General features: G+C 42.8%; 1 protein-coding gene across 2 annotated transcripts in view; it reads left to right on the top strand.

The window, feature by feature from the left end:
* Positions 1-282: 282 nt before the first annotated feature.
* Positions 283-14897, top strand: part of LOC139421127 (1-phosphatidylinositol 4,5-bisphosphate phosphodiesterase delta-3-A-like) — a 36990-nt gene continuing 22375 nt past the window's right edge. Inside the window, exon 1 of one of the 2 annotated variants that reach the window (XR_011635593.1) lies at positions 283-775. Coding sequence is in view for 1 of the 2 variants with exons in the window: in XM_071171721.1 (XP_071027822.1) it covers positions 679-775 (97 nt within the window). In the remaining variant the exon portion in view is untranslated. The remainder of the gene's footprint in view (positions 776-14897) is intronic. The other variant, XM_071171721.1, reaches the window with a different exon arrangement.

Raw genomic sequence — 14897 nt, 5'->3', positions numbered from 1 at the left:
AATGTTGTAATGCAAAACAATGCAGTGTGAATGGAGCCTGTGTTTGGAGTGCGAAACTCTGCTTTATGCCACCCGTCATTTTGAACGGAGGAACTGCGCTAAAGAACACTAAATAAATGCAGCTTGTAGGCTGTATATGATTCATTGCAACTCTTCATGAACCATGAAGTGTAGGCTCACGCTATTAGATCGATTCAAATACCATAATAATAGACCCTACCTATGAAATAGGTCAGTGAGATTGTGAAACTTTCTTTTGGCCATGACCACGATGCCCCTGATAGGCTGCTATGTTAGAAGAAAGTAGGCTATACCCTGATAGGCTGCTATGTTAAAAGAAAGTAAGCTATATGAACGTCTGTCTGTGTGACTGTGGGTACAGGTGATTTGATTTGCGTCTGTGGGTATAGTTTTCTAGAGTTTCTGTGCCCCTTGCTGGACTCAGATTACGTACTGCTATGGGAGGGACTTCACATGGAAAGGGAATGAATTACTGTAGTGCGCTATCCTGGTGACGCAACGGAGAAACACACAACTCAAGACTTGCTGAAGAGTTAAAAAACGGCACCTGCACTGGGAATTTGCGCTTCCCCCAATTACATACCCCTGACTTTTTCATATCAGTCAAGAGAACCACAGACAGAAAACTACAACGAAGACGGCATTGGAACTTGCATCATGTTGGGCAGGAGCAAGAAACCTCCTACCGCCGTGCATCATGAACCCAAGGCAGTGGAATCCCAACCCAAGACGCAGGACCCACTTAGGAAACTGGGTAAGAGAATTGCGACTCTCATCGGTTTAAAAACGTTTCTTCTTCTGTCATTATTACTAATTTGCTTCCTTGAATCTTGTTGAACCTGTCTTCTGTCAGTATTACTCTCTTTTATTTCCTTGAATCATGTTTAATTTTGCTACAACAGATATAAGAGCACATAGTTCAGTTTTGCCTGTTGATTGTTTGACAAGTTGTTACTATTATTGTCCGGTGTATATGTGTGTTGCTCTGGTCCATAAGGGGAAAGAAATCAGTGCAGGGTAAGGTTAATGACAGTTAGGCTATTGCGTTCCACATCCATTGGCATTGTTTATTTTTATTTTTCCAAGTTATCAGGAGGCATTGAATGTTTACATATGGACTTTAAGACTTCTTCTGATTGACAACTTATAATGCAAGGAAGATAAATGGAGAACAATATGCCTTGGCGGTAATCAGTTTTGCTAAACGAAATAAACTATTGCTTGAAATCCGCTTATGCAATGGTCTTTGTAAACATACACACGCTACCTGTGTGTGTGTGTGTGTGTGTGTGTGTGTGTGTGTGTGTGTGTGTGTGTGTGTGTGTGTGTGTGTGTGTGTGTGTGTGTGTGTGAAAAGAGAGCTCAACTCAAGTGGAGAGTGTGCGTGGGAGCTGACAAGTGGGCATGTGTTTGTGCGGTGTCCAACAGCTCACTGACCCCCAGGCTCTCCACCCCACTCCCACAGATCCTCACTCACCAACGAACAACTCTGACCCAGTGCCTAGCTCTCCCACCACACACTCACCATGGCCACCACACCCCCCTTCTTCATCCAACCCCCCCCTCCCCCCCCTCCCCCATCTCACGGTCACACCTCAACTAAAATAGAGAACTGCTGAGGATGGACAGAGCACCTGTCAAAGCCTCTGGATATCTGTCAATCTAGACGACAGAACCATGTCATCCTATGTGAGTGTGTGTGTGTATTTATATGTCACACACAAGCTCCCTCTTCTTGTTTTGTGTATATGCTGTATATATTTATTAGCATGTGTAAGTACCATTTCACCACAATACATGATAGTTAAATGATACCTATTACGGTACAGCAATTCAGACAAACAAAAAACAAGCACATCAACACCATTTTTTACAAATGAATAAACATGTCACTCATTATTTATTCGCTCTTATTGCCATGGATGGAATGTGGGAAGGTTATAAAAAAAATTGTCCAAAGGGATGTAGCTAGATATAAAATGTAGCCAGTGTGTTAAAGTAGGAGGAATATCGGATTTAAGAAAAATGTTATGGATTTCTTTGCCGCGAGCACAGACCGATCAATATATTTGTTGATTGTTCCGTGGATCTAGTTCATTAGTCCCAAACAGACAAGCTAGGCATGAGGGCTAGAAATCTGTAAACCTTTTGAAATTGTGTTGATTACTGATTCCCAAAACATTAGAATAAGATTGAATGTGCTTGCTAACCAAAACATGTGATAAAAAGTACTCTTTTGCCTCTCCTTGCACCAACAAGGGAAAGACATTTCAGCATTCATTTTGTGGCACAGTAAACACTGAATGGTTGTAGGAACATGTGTGTGCTTTCAAACAGATTAACACCATTCTCTGCTTATTTCACCCTGCAAATCTTGTTCCCATTTCAATCTAGTAACGTCTGTCTACTAGCATATGATCTAACAACTTTTATAAACTTTAGAAATATACTTGAGTTTTCACGATCATTCAGTAAGACATCAAGCTGAGACCCTTGTTTCAATTGACACATGTCAGACTTGGTTCTATGACCTCTTGTTCTGAAAGCCTCTGAGATTAGCACACTGACCTGTGCTATCACAGAATGTGACTACGCTAAATGTAGAAATATTTAAATGTTCATCCTGATGGGCATATGCCTTTGCCATGGAATGATTTGTGGGGTACTCGGGTACTGTACATGTGAGTATTTGTGTATGCAACACATGGGTGGGTGAAAAACATATTATTTAATGAACTGTGTCATGCACCATAAACTCTCCATGCACAAGGTCCTGTTTGTCATGACAGACCAAACTAACAGTATCAGGTGGGTGTGTCTAACTGGATGGAATGCAGGAGGTCAGAAGTTCTGCTTAGGAGAACCTAAGTCACTCCAAAGGAGAACCTGCATTTTAAAAACGATTTGCTTTGTATTACAATGTCTCTATTAACTTGTACCTTTTGCCAGCATGTGAAATAGCATTCAGTAGAAGTATGAACTCTTTAAGGGAGGGTGATTTGTTTGGGGTGTGTGAAGACACATTTCCAAAGTAAAGTCTCCATAGACTTAGTTCCCAGTGGCCCTGTGTTTATCAAATGTTAAGGGTCAAAGGTTGTCTCCAAATATCATTAACCCAGCAGGTGCATACTGTCTGACTGCAGAGAGACTGCAATATCAGTGTCATGAACCGGCTCGTAACCCGTAACAAATAAGGGAGAGAACGTGGAGATCAAGAAATAACAAATATATGTATTAACTGAAGTAAACTATAAACGAGTAAACAATGGTGTGTGTAAGTGAGGGGTTTCGTGCATAGATGTGATAATGAGGTGTGTTGAAATGTGCCAGAACAACAAAAGAAAAGCCACAAAAATGCCACAATCAGAAATAACTGTCTGCGTTGAGAGAGTCTGCTCAAAGAATGTGGGGGGACACCCGAGCCCAGGTGTGTCCCATTTTGCTGACGACCCTCCCGGCTCCGCCCACCGACATCTTATTAAGGAAAACAAGAGCAAAGAGAGAGCATTCGGGCAGACAGAGTGGGAGGGTCATCACATTTTTATTTTATTTTTTTATTTCACCTTTATTTAACCAGGTAGGCTAGTTGAGAACAAGTTCTCATGTGCAACTGCAACCTGGCCAAGATAAAGCAAAGCAGTGCGACACAAACAACAACACAGAGTTACACATGGAATAAACACATATACAGTCAATAACACAATAGAAAAAGTCTATATACAGTGTGTGCAAATGAGGTGAGATAAGGGAGGTAAGGCAATAAATAGGCCATAGTGGCGAAATAATTACAATATAGCAATTGAACACTGGAGTGATAGATGTGCAGAAGATGAATGTGCAAGTAGAGATTCTGGGGTGCAAAGGAGCCAAATAAATAAATAACAGTATGGGGAGGAGGTAGTTGGATGGGCTATTTACAAATGGGCTATGTACAGGTGCAGTGATCTGACAGCTGGTGCTTAAAGCTAGTGAGGGAGATATGAGTCTCCAGCTTCAGTGATTTTTGCAGTTTTTTCCAGTCATTGGCAGCAGAGAACTGGAAGGAAAGGCGGCCAATGTAGGAATTGGCTTTGGGGGTGACCAGTGAAATATACCTGCTGGAGCGCGTGCTACGGGTGGGTGCTGCTATGGTGAGCTAAGGCGTGGCTTTACCTAGTAAAGACTTATAGATAACCTGGAGCCAGTGGTTTTGGCAACAAATATGAAGCAAGGGCCAGCCAACGAGAGCATACAGATCGCAGTGGTGGATAGTATATGGGGAGCTTTGGTGACAAAACAGATGGCACTGTGATAGACTGCATCCAATTTGCTGAGTACAGTGTTGGAAGCTATTTTGTAAATTACATTGCCAAAGTCAAGGATCGATAGGACGGTCAGTTTTACAAGTATGTTTGGCAGCATGAGTGAAGGAGGCTTTGTTGCAAAATAGGAAGCCGATTCTAAATTAAATTTTGGATTGGAGATGCTTAATGTGAGTCTGGAAGGTGAGTTTACAGTCAGACCAGACACCTAGAATATGTGGACAACTACAAATACCTAAGTCAGAACCGTCCAGAGTAGTGATGCTGGACGGGCAGGCAGGTGCGGGCAGCAATCGGGTGAAGAGCATGCATTTAGTTTTACTTGCATTTAAGAGCAGTTGGAGTCCACGGAAGGAGAGTTGTAAGGCATTGAAGCTCGTCTGGAGGTTAGTTAACACAGTGTCCAAAGAAGGGCCAGAAATATACAGCATGGTGTCGTCTGCGTAGAGGTGGATCAGAGAATCCCCAGCAGTAAGAGCGACATCATTGATGTATACAGAGAAGAGAGTCGGCCCGAGAATTGAACCCTGTGGCACCCCCATAGAGACTGCCAGAGGTCCGGACAACAGGCCCTCCGATTTGACACCCTGAACTCTGTCTGAGAAGTAGTTGGTGAACCAGGCGAGGCAGTCATTTGAGAAACCAAGGCTGTTGAGTCTGCCGATGAGAATGTGGTGATTGACAGAGTCGAAAGCCTTGGCCAGGTCGATGACATCAGCCACACATGTATTAACACATATCGATGCCGGTGTTTGCCAATTGTTGCAGTTTGGTGTATTTTAGTTAGTACATAGCCTATATATTTATTTATTTTTTTAAATTGTTGGACATAAAATACTGTAAAAAGACTGGCAAATTAGCTCCAAGTGATTTTGATTTTGGAAATCTGTTTGGGCTTCTTGTGGTCAGTTTACAGTCTATAAATTATTTGTAATTATGTTCCAGCCCCCTGACCATCCGCTCAAGAAAAAATCGTCTCGCAGATGAATCTAGTTGATGATCTCTAGCCAACATGATCACATGAGAATTGAATGATCGGTTTTGGTTTGGGTGACATCATATGACGTGACCTGCTTTTTAACAAGCTACACACCACAGTAACACCTGCTAAATATGTGTATGCGACCAATAACATGTGATTTGATAGGATCAATGTTTTCTTGCGTGGTCTGTGGCATTTTTCCCTTAGCTCAAAGTTAAACATCACTCACTTTATGCGGTATAACTATGAGGTAAAAAATGTCAATTAAAGTTGTGATCATTCTACAGTGGGTAAGTTGCAATTTATGGTTGTGTATTGGGGATTGGATTTGCTGTGGTAGATATGAAAAGTGTATTTCCAAAACTCTATACCTACCAATTTTTCACATTTTGTGTTTTTACATCATAAATGATTGCTTATAGGTATCTTCATATGTGTGTAAAATAGATCTTAGATATTTTATTCATAAATTTTAGATGTGTATGATAATGTTATTTTTTTTGCCAATCACTATATCCGTTGTTTAGCTAGAATGGAATGCTCGTATATGTGATTATATAGACAGTGGCAAGAAAAAGTGTGTGAACCCTTTGGAATTACCTGGATTTCTGCATAAATTTGACATAACATTTTATCTGGTCTTCATCTAAGTCACAACAATAGACAAACACAGTGTGCTTAAACTAATAACACACAAATTATTGTATTTTTCTTGTCTATATTGAATACATCATTTAAACATTCACAGTGTAGGTTGGAAAAAGTATGTGAACCCCTAGGCTAATGACTTCTCCAAAAGCTAATTGGAGTCAGGAGTCAACTAACCTGGAGTCGAATCAATGAGACAAGATTTTGGTTAGAGCCACCCTGTCCCATAAAAAACACTCACAAAATTTGAGTTGTCTATTCACAATAAGCATTGCCTGATGTGAACCATGCTTCGAACAAAAGAGATGTCAGAAGATCTAAGATTAAGAATTGTTGCCTTGCATAAAGCTGGAAAGAGTAACAGAAGTATCTCTGAAAGTCAGTCCACGGTAAGACAAACTGCCTATAGATGGAGAAAGTTCAGCACTGTTGCTACTCTACTATGAGTGGCCATCCTGCAAAGATGACTGCAAGAGCTCAGCGCCGAATGCTCAATGAGGTTTTAAGAAGAATCCTAGAGTGTCAGCTAAAGACTTACAGGAATCTCTGAAAGACGCTAACATCTCTGTTTACGAGTCTACAATACGTAAAACACTAAACAAGAATGGTGTTCATGAGAGGACTCCATGGAAGAAGCCACTGCTATCCAAAATAAACATTGCTGCACGTCTGAATTTCGCAAAAGAGCACCTGGATGTTCCACAGCGCTACTGCCAAAATATTCTGTGGACAGATGAAACAAAGTTGTTGTTTGGAAGGAACACACAACACTATGTGTGGAGGAAAAAAAGGCACAGCACCAACATCAAAACCTCATCCCAACTGTAAAGTATGGTGGAGGGAGCATCATGGTTTGGGGCTGCTTGGCTGCCTCAGGGCTTGGACAGCTTGCTATCATCGACTGGAAAATGTATTCCCTAGTTTATCAAGACATTTTGCAGGAGAATGTAAGGCTATCTGTCTGCCAATGGAAGCTCAACAGAAGTTAGGCCATGCAACAGGACAACAACCCAAAAGACAGAAGTAAATCAACAACAGAATGGCTTGAACAGAAGAAAATACGCCTTCTGGAGTGGCCCAGACAGTCCTGACCTCAACCCGAATGAGATGCTGTGGCATGACTTCAAGAGAGCAGTTCACACCAGATATCCCAAGAACATTGTGGAACTGAAACAGTTTTGTAAAGAGGAATGGTCCAAAATTCTTTCTGACTGTTGTGCAGGTCTGATCAGCAACTACAGAAAACATTTGGTTGAGGTTATTGCTACGAAAGGAGGGTCAACCTGTTATTAAATCCAAGGGTTCACATACATTTCCCAACCTGCACTGTGAATGCTTACACAGTGGGTTCAGTAAAGAAAAGAAAAGGTATAATTGCTTGTGTGTTATTAGTTTAAGCAGACTGTGTTTGTCTATTGTTGTGACTTAGATGAAGATCAGATGCCAATTTATGCAGAAATCCAGGTAATTCTAAAGGGTTCACATACCTTTTCTTCCCACTGTACACAGTGCCTTCGGAAAGTATTCAGACTCCTTCTCTTTTTCTACATTTTGTTACGTTACAGCCTTATTCTAAAATGGATTAAATAAAAGAAATCTATCTACACACACTACCCCATATTGAGAAAGCAAAAGCAGGTTTTTAGACATTTTTGCAAATAAATTAAAAACAAAAATACCTTCTTCACATAAGTCACATATGTCAGAGTCAAGGCCCGCGGGCCACATCCGGCCCGCAAGAAGGTTTTTTACGGCCCCTGGGATGATCTTGATTTATTATTAGAACCGGCCCGCAGCAAGCCGGCAGCCCGCAGATCTTTTACACGCACCAATACTACATTTCCCACAATGCAAAGGTGACGCACCGAGCAGTAGGCTGCTTCATTTCAATATTTATTGGCACAGCAGTCGTCAGCATCACAGTAAAATTAACTTTCAGATACCCATCAAAAATGGCAAAACGGAAGGTGGATACTGAGAACCGGGGGTTTCAAACAAGGTGGGAGTCGGAGTATATGTTCACGAAGGTAGCTGGAAAACCTGTGTGTCTTCTGTGTGGAGAAAGTGTGGCGGTACTGAAAGAGTATAATCTGAGACGACATTATGAAACGAAACACGCGGACAAAAACAAGAATATGGACATGGAACAAAGGCTACAAAAGGCAGAGGAATTAAAACGAGGCCTCAAATCTCGACAGGCTCTGTTCAAAAAAGCCAAATCACAAGGCCAGGCTGCTGTCAAGGCCAGTTTTATTTTGGCAGAAGAGATCGCTAAATCAGCCCGGCCATTTACGGAGGGGGATTTCATCAAAAACTGCATGATTAAAGTTTGTGACGAAGTTTGCCCAGAAAAAAGGCAACTCTTTTTAAATGTGAGTCTGAGCAGAAACACCATTGCCGAGAGAGTAGACCAGTTGTCCATCAATCTAAAAGAGCAGCTTGTGAAAAAGGGAAAAGATTTTATTGCATATTCCTTGGCTGTGGATGAGAGCACCGACATTTCTGACATTGCCCAGTTGTCAATTTTCATCCGCGGAGTGGACTCCAACCTAAGCGTGACAGAGGAGTTTTTGGCTTTACGTCCTATGCATGGCACAACTACGGGGCATGATTTGTATGAAGAGGTGTCAAGATGTGTAAATGAGATGGAGCTGCCTTGGGAAAAACTCGTGGGTTTGACAACCGACGGAGCACCTGCGATGTGTGGACACAGGAGCGGACTGGTGGCGAAGATACGGGAAAAGATGCAAGAGGAAAACGCGACAGGTGAGCTGACAGCTTATCATTGTATCATACACCAGGAAGCGTTGTGCGGTAAAGCCTTGAAAATGGAGCATGTAATGAGCATCATCACGCGCACAGTTAACTTTATCAGAGCCAAAGGTTTGAATCACCGCCAGTTCAAGGCATTTCTGACGGAGTTAGAAACGGAGCATGGTGATTTGCCTTATCACACAGAGGTGCGATGGCTAAGCCAGGGAAAGGTGCTTCAAAGATGTTTCGAGCTTCGTGAGGAGATTTGTCTGTTCTTGGACAGCAAAGGGAAAGACACAACACAACTCCGAGACGAAATGTTTCTGTGTGAAATGGCTTTTCTGTGTGACATTACGAGTCATCTGAATGCAATAAACTTGCAGCTGCAGGGTCGGGATCGTGTCATCTCTGATATGTACAGTACAGTGAAGGCATTTAAAACCAAACTGACTCTGTGGGAGACGCAGATGCGGAAAGAAAATTTGAGCCACTTTCCCAGCTGCCAGACCATGAAAGAGAAGCTCTCTACCAGTGCGTTCCCGAGCACACAGTTGGCTGATAAAATAGGTATGCTTGCCGCTGACTTTCGACGCCGATTTGCTGACTTTGAAGCACAAAAAAGCAGGTTGGAACTGCTCGGTAACCCATTTGCTGTTGACGTGGAAAGCTCACCACCAAACCTCCAAATGGAGTTGATTGACCTCCAATGCAATGATGCACTGAGGGCAAAATATGCGGCAGTGGGTGCTGCGGAGTTCGCCCGTTTCCTCCCCGGCACAATGCCCCAGCTGCGCATCCAGGCTGCTCAAACGTTGTCTATGTTTGGCAGCACATACCTGTGTGAACAACTGTTTTCTTTGATGAACCTGAACAAAACATCACACAGAAGTCGACTTACTGCTGAACACCTCCACTCAATTCTGAGGATTTCTTCAGCTCAGAGCCTTACCCCGAACATTGATGAACTTGTGGAAAAGATGGGACACCACCAAGTATCACCCTCAACCTCAAACAAGTGAACATTACTGTGCAATCACATATTTAGAGTTTTTACTCAGTTCAAGTTTAAAAGTTAAAATTTAATATTTGTTTTCACTGCATGTTACTTCTCCTTAAACAAAGTGTTGTTTTTGATTAATAGATTTTTGCACTTTATTTTTTTGTATTTCAATCCAATTATATTTTAAAAATATTTCAGTTGAGTGGATGATAGAAAATTGCTATTATTGTTTTTTCTTTGAAGTAAATTTAGCCCACTTTTGCTAAAATAGAAAATATAGTCTACTGATGGTGCCTTGAATACCGGTTTCTTTCATTTAATGTTCATGTTATGGGGATATTTATATAAAGGAAATTTGTCTTTTGTGTCTGTTGAAAATTAAAGATTACTGACAGAGCCATAAGAAAATATTGCTTTATTTATCTGATCATATTGTAATATATTTGTTAGGTTTTCAGTAGGTTCAATTAGGTTCACTAGACTATATGCGTCATTTAAAAATTTTTCAATGAACATTCGAACAGTCCGGCCCTCGTCTTGTAGCTGATTTTTTTATTTGGCCCTCCGTCCATTTGACTTTGACACCCCTGACATAAGTAGACAAACGCTTTTCTATGAGACTCTAAATTGAGCTCAGGTGCATCCTGTTTCCATTGATCATCCTTGAGATGTTTCTACAACTTGATTGGAGTCCACCTGTGGTAAATTCAATTGATTGGACATGATTTGGAAAGGCACATACCTGTCTATAGAAGGTCCCACAGTTGACCGTGCTTGTCACAGCAAAAACCAAGCCATGAGGTCGAAGATATTGACCGTAGAGCTCCAAGACAGGATTGTGCCGAGGCACAGATCTGGGGAAGGGTACCAAAACATTTCTGTAGCGTTAAAGGTCCCCAAGAACACAGTGGCCTACTTCATTCTTAAATGGAAGAAGTTTGGAACCACCAAGACTCTTCCTAGAGCTGGCCACCCTTCCAAACTGAGCAATCGGGGGAGAAGGGCCTTGGTCAAAAAGGTGACAAAGACCTGATGGTCACTCTGACAGAGCTGTGGAGATGGGAGAACCATCCAGAAGGACAACCATCTCTGCAGCACTCCACCAATCAGGCCTTTATAGTGGAGTGGCTAGACGGAAGCCACTCCTCTGTAAAAGGCACATGACAGCTCACTTGGAGTTTGCCAAAAGGCACCTAAAGACTCTCAGACCATGAGAAACAAGGTTCTCTGGTCTGATGAAACCAAGATTGAACTCTTTGGCCTGAATGCCAAGCGCCACGTCTGGAGGAATTCTGGCATCCCTATGGTGAAGCATGGTGGTGGCATTATGCTGTTGTGGGGATGTTTTTCAGCGGCAGGGACTGGGAGACTAGTCAGGATTGAGGCAAAGATGAACGGAGCAAAGTACAGAGATTCTTGATGAAATCCTGCTCCAGAGCGCTCAGGATCTCAGACTGGGGCGATGGTTCACCTTCCAACAGGACAACGACCCTAAGCACACAGCCAAGACAATGCAGGAGTGGCTTAGAGACAAGTCTCTGAATATCCTTGAGTGGCCCAGCCAGAGCCCGGACTTGAACCCAATTGAACATCTCTGGAGAGACCCGAAAATAGCTTTGCAGCAATGCTCCCCATCCAACCTGACCGAGCTTGAGAGGATCTACAGAAGAGAAATGGAGAAACTCCCCAAATACAGGTGTGCCAAGCTTGTAGCATCATACCCAAGAATACTTGATATTGTAATCACTGCCAAAGGTGCTTCAACAAAGTACTGAGTAAAGGGTCTGAATAGTTATGTAAATGTGATATTTCAGTATTAGATTTTTAATACATTTGCAAAATTTCTAAAAAACAGTTTTGCATTATTTATACATTGTGACGTTATAAAAATCAAGGGGTCTGAATACTTTCCGAATGCACTATATTTTAAACAAATACATGTCTGTCATTGAACAATCGCATGCCATGATTAGATAGTAAAACAAAACACACCAATCTCTTTCATAAATTCTTTAAACATCAAAAGCTAATTTACGAACATTTCTGAAAATGGATATATGGGGGTTTGGAATAAAACTCTTCATATCTTTATCGGTGTGATCTCAGAAAATCATTGCCTTAATGTCAACCCTCTCAGCCTAGTTGTCCCGTTTTTGATGTGCTCTCCTCTCCTTATCAGGGTTCAATGTTTTCCTTGGCTTCTGTCCCAGTCTGTCTGAGAGCATTGTTTTGATTGAGTTCAACACTGCTGTTTTGACCTCAGTTGGCTCATTTCTTAGCTAGTATCAATACAACACCAATGTTTACAGCAGGTCCCATTGGACCAGTACTTAGTTCCACAGACAGACATGGAGACCGAGGAAGATAACGTTTCCTACATCAAATGTACTGCATGTTGACTGATACATCCGACCATAATTATATCCTCCTTATTCCTGCTTACAAGCCAAAACTAAACAGGAAGTACCAGTGACTCTCTCAATACGGAAGTGGTCAGATTGCGCGGATGCTACGCTACAGGACTGTTTTGCTAGCACAGACTGGAATATGTTCCGGGATTCATCCAATGGCATTGAGAAGTATACCACCTCAGTCGTCGTCCCCACCGTGCACGTACGTACATATCCCAACCAGAAGCAATGGATTACAGGCAACATCCGCATTGAGCTAAAGGCTAGAGCTACCGCTTCCAAGGTGAGCAACACTAATCCGGACGCCTGTAAGAAATCCTGCTGTGCCCTCAGACTAACCATCAAACAAGCAAAGTGTCAATACAGGATTAAGATTGAATCCTACTACACCAGCTCTGACGCTCGTCGGTTGTGGCAAGGCTTGAAAACTATTATGGACTACAAAGGGAAACGCAGACGCGAGCTGCCCAGGGATGCGAGTCTATCAGATGAGATAAATGCCTTTTATGCTCGCTTCGAGGCAAGCAACACTGAAGTATGCACGAGAGCACCAGCTGTTCTGGATGACTGTGTGATAACGCTCTCAGTAGCAAATGTGAGAACCTTTTAAACAGGTCAACATTCACAAAGCCGCAGGGGCCAGATGGATTACCAGGACGTGTAATCAAAGCTTGCGCGGACCCACTGTCAAGTGTCTTCACTGACACTTTCAACCTCTCCCTGACCGAGTCTGTAATGCCTACATAATTCAAGCAGACCACCATAGTCCCTGTGCCCAAGGAAGCGAGGTAACCTGCCTAAATGATTACCACCCCGTAGCACTCACGTTGGTAGCCATGAAGTGCTTTGAAAGGCTCGTCATGGCTCACATCAACAGCATCATCCCGGATGCCCTAGACCCACTCCAATTCGCATACCGCCCCAACAGATACACAAATGACACAATCTCAATTGCACTCCACACTGCCCTTTCCCACCTGGACAAAAGGAACACCTATGTGAGAATACTGTTCATTGACTACAGCTCAGCGTACAACATCTTAGTGCCCACGAAGCTCATCACTAAGCTAAAGACCCTGGGACTAAACACCTCCCTCTGCAACTGGATCATGGACATCCTGACGGGCCGCCCCCAGATGGTAAGGGTAGGCAACAACACGTCTGATCCTCAACACTTGGGCCCCTCGGGTGCTTCCTTATCCCCTCCTGTACTCCCTGTTCACCCACGACTGCGTGGCCAAACACAACTCCATCACCATCATTAAGTTTGCTGACGACACAACAGTGGTAGGCCTGATCACTGACAACGATGAGACGGCCTATAGGGAGGAGGTCAGAGACCTGGCCATGTGGTGCCAGGACAACAACCTTTCCCTCAATGTGAGCAAGACAAAGGAGCTGATCATGGACTACAGGAAAAGGCAGGCCTGTGGAGCGGGTCGAGAATTTCAAGTTCCTTGGTTTCCACATCACCAACGATCTATCATGGTCTAAACACACCAAGACAGTCGTGAAGAGGGCATGACAAAACCTTTTCCCCCTCAGGACACTGAAAATAATTGGCATGGGTCCCCAGATCCTCAAAAGGTTCTACAGCTGTACAATCTAGAGCATCCTGACCGGTTGCATCACCGCCTGGTATGGCAACTGCTCAACATCTGAACGCAGGGCACTACAGAGGGTAATGCGTACGGCCCAGTACATCACTGGGGACAAGCTTCCTGCAATCCAGGACCTATATAACAGGCGGTGTCGGAGGAAAGTCAAAAAAATGGTCATTACTTTAGTCACCCTAGTCATGGACTGTTTTCTCTGCTACCGCACGGCAAGTGGTACCAGAGCGCCAAGTCTAGGACCAAAAGGCTCCTTAACAGCTACTACCCCCAAGCCATAAGACTGCTGAACAATTAATCAAATGGCCACCAGACTATTACATTGACCCCCCCCCCCATTTGTTTTGTACGCTGCTGCTACTTGCTGTTTATTATCTATGCATAGTGACTTCACCCTTACCTACAAATAACCCTTATGTAGAAATAACTCTAACCTGTACCCCCGCATACTGACACGGTACTGGTATCCCCCGTATATAGCCTTGTTATTGTGTTACTTTTTGTTATTTTTTACTTTAGTTTATTTGGTAAATATTTTTCTTAACTCTTCTTGAACTTCACTGTTGGTTAAGGACTTGCAAGTAAGCATTTCACGGTAAGGTCTATACTTGTACTTGTTGTATTTGGCGCATGTGACAAATGAAGTTTGATTTATTTATTTATGATTTGATTTATTTATTACAAATGAATGATCCCATATTATAATTGGTTCTCTGTTTTACCCTGAGACACCTGGCTGTGTCTCAGGGTATTAGGGAGATTTCTGGGCATTGTTGGACCTATTCTGTATCTTCGCTATCTTCACTTACTTATTTCCCGTCTTGTTCCTCTCTCCAAGTCTCACTCCTCCATTTCCCAACCTTTTATTTCGTCATTCACTTCTTCTGCTGTAGTAATTATCTCTTCTCTTTCCTTCTTTCACTCTCTCTCTGTTCAGAACCCCCATCTTGTTGTGTGCTTGGCTTCACATACCTTTTTTTTATCGTTGCTAGCCAGCCAGGTTGTTATGCTGGCCCAAATGACAAAGTGCGTGTCAACAAAATTCTCCTTGGCTTGCTGTAGGAGCTGTGATGAGCAGGGTACCCAGCTCATGGGCCTCAAATCCCCTTCTTTCTCCCCTCACACCCACATGTGCTTCATTACAGCAGTGTTACCGTATGGAGTGCT

This window comes from Oncorhynchus clarkii, chromosome 12, assembly GCF_045791955.1.
Source record: "Oncorhynchus clarkii lewisi isolate Uvic-CL-2024 chromosome 12, UVic_Ocla_1.0, whole genome shotgun sequence".
NCBI lineage: Eukaryota > Metazoa > Chordata > Actinopteri > Salmoniformes > Salmonidae > Oncorhynchus > Oncorhynchus clarkii.
The sequence above is the reverse complement of the archived record's forward strand: the minus strand, read 5'-3'. Positions and strand labels throughout refer to the sequence as shown.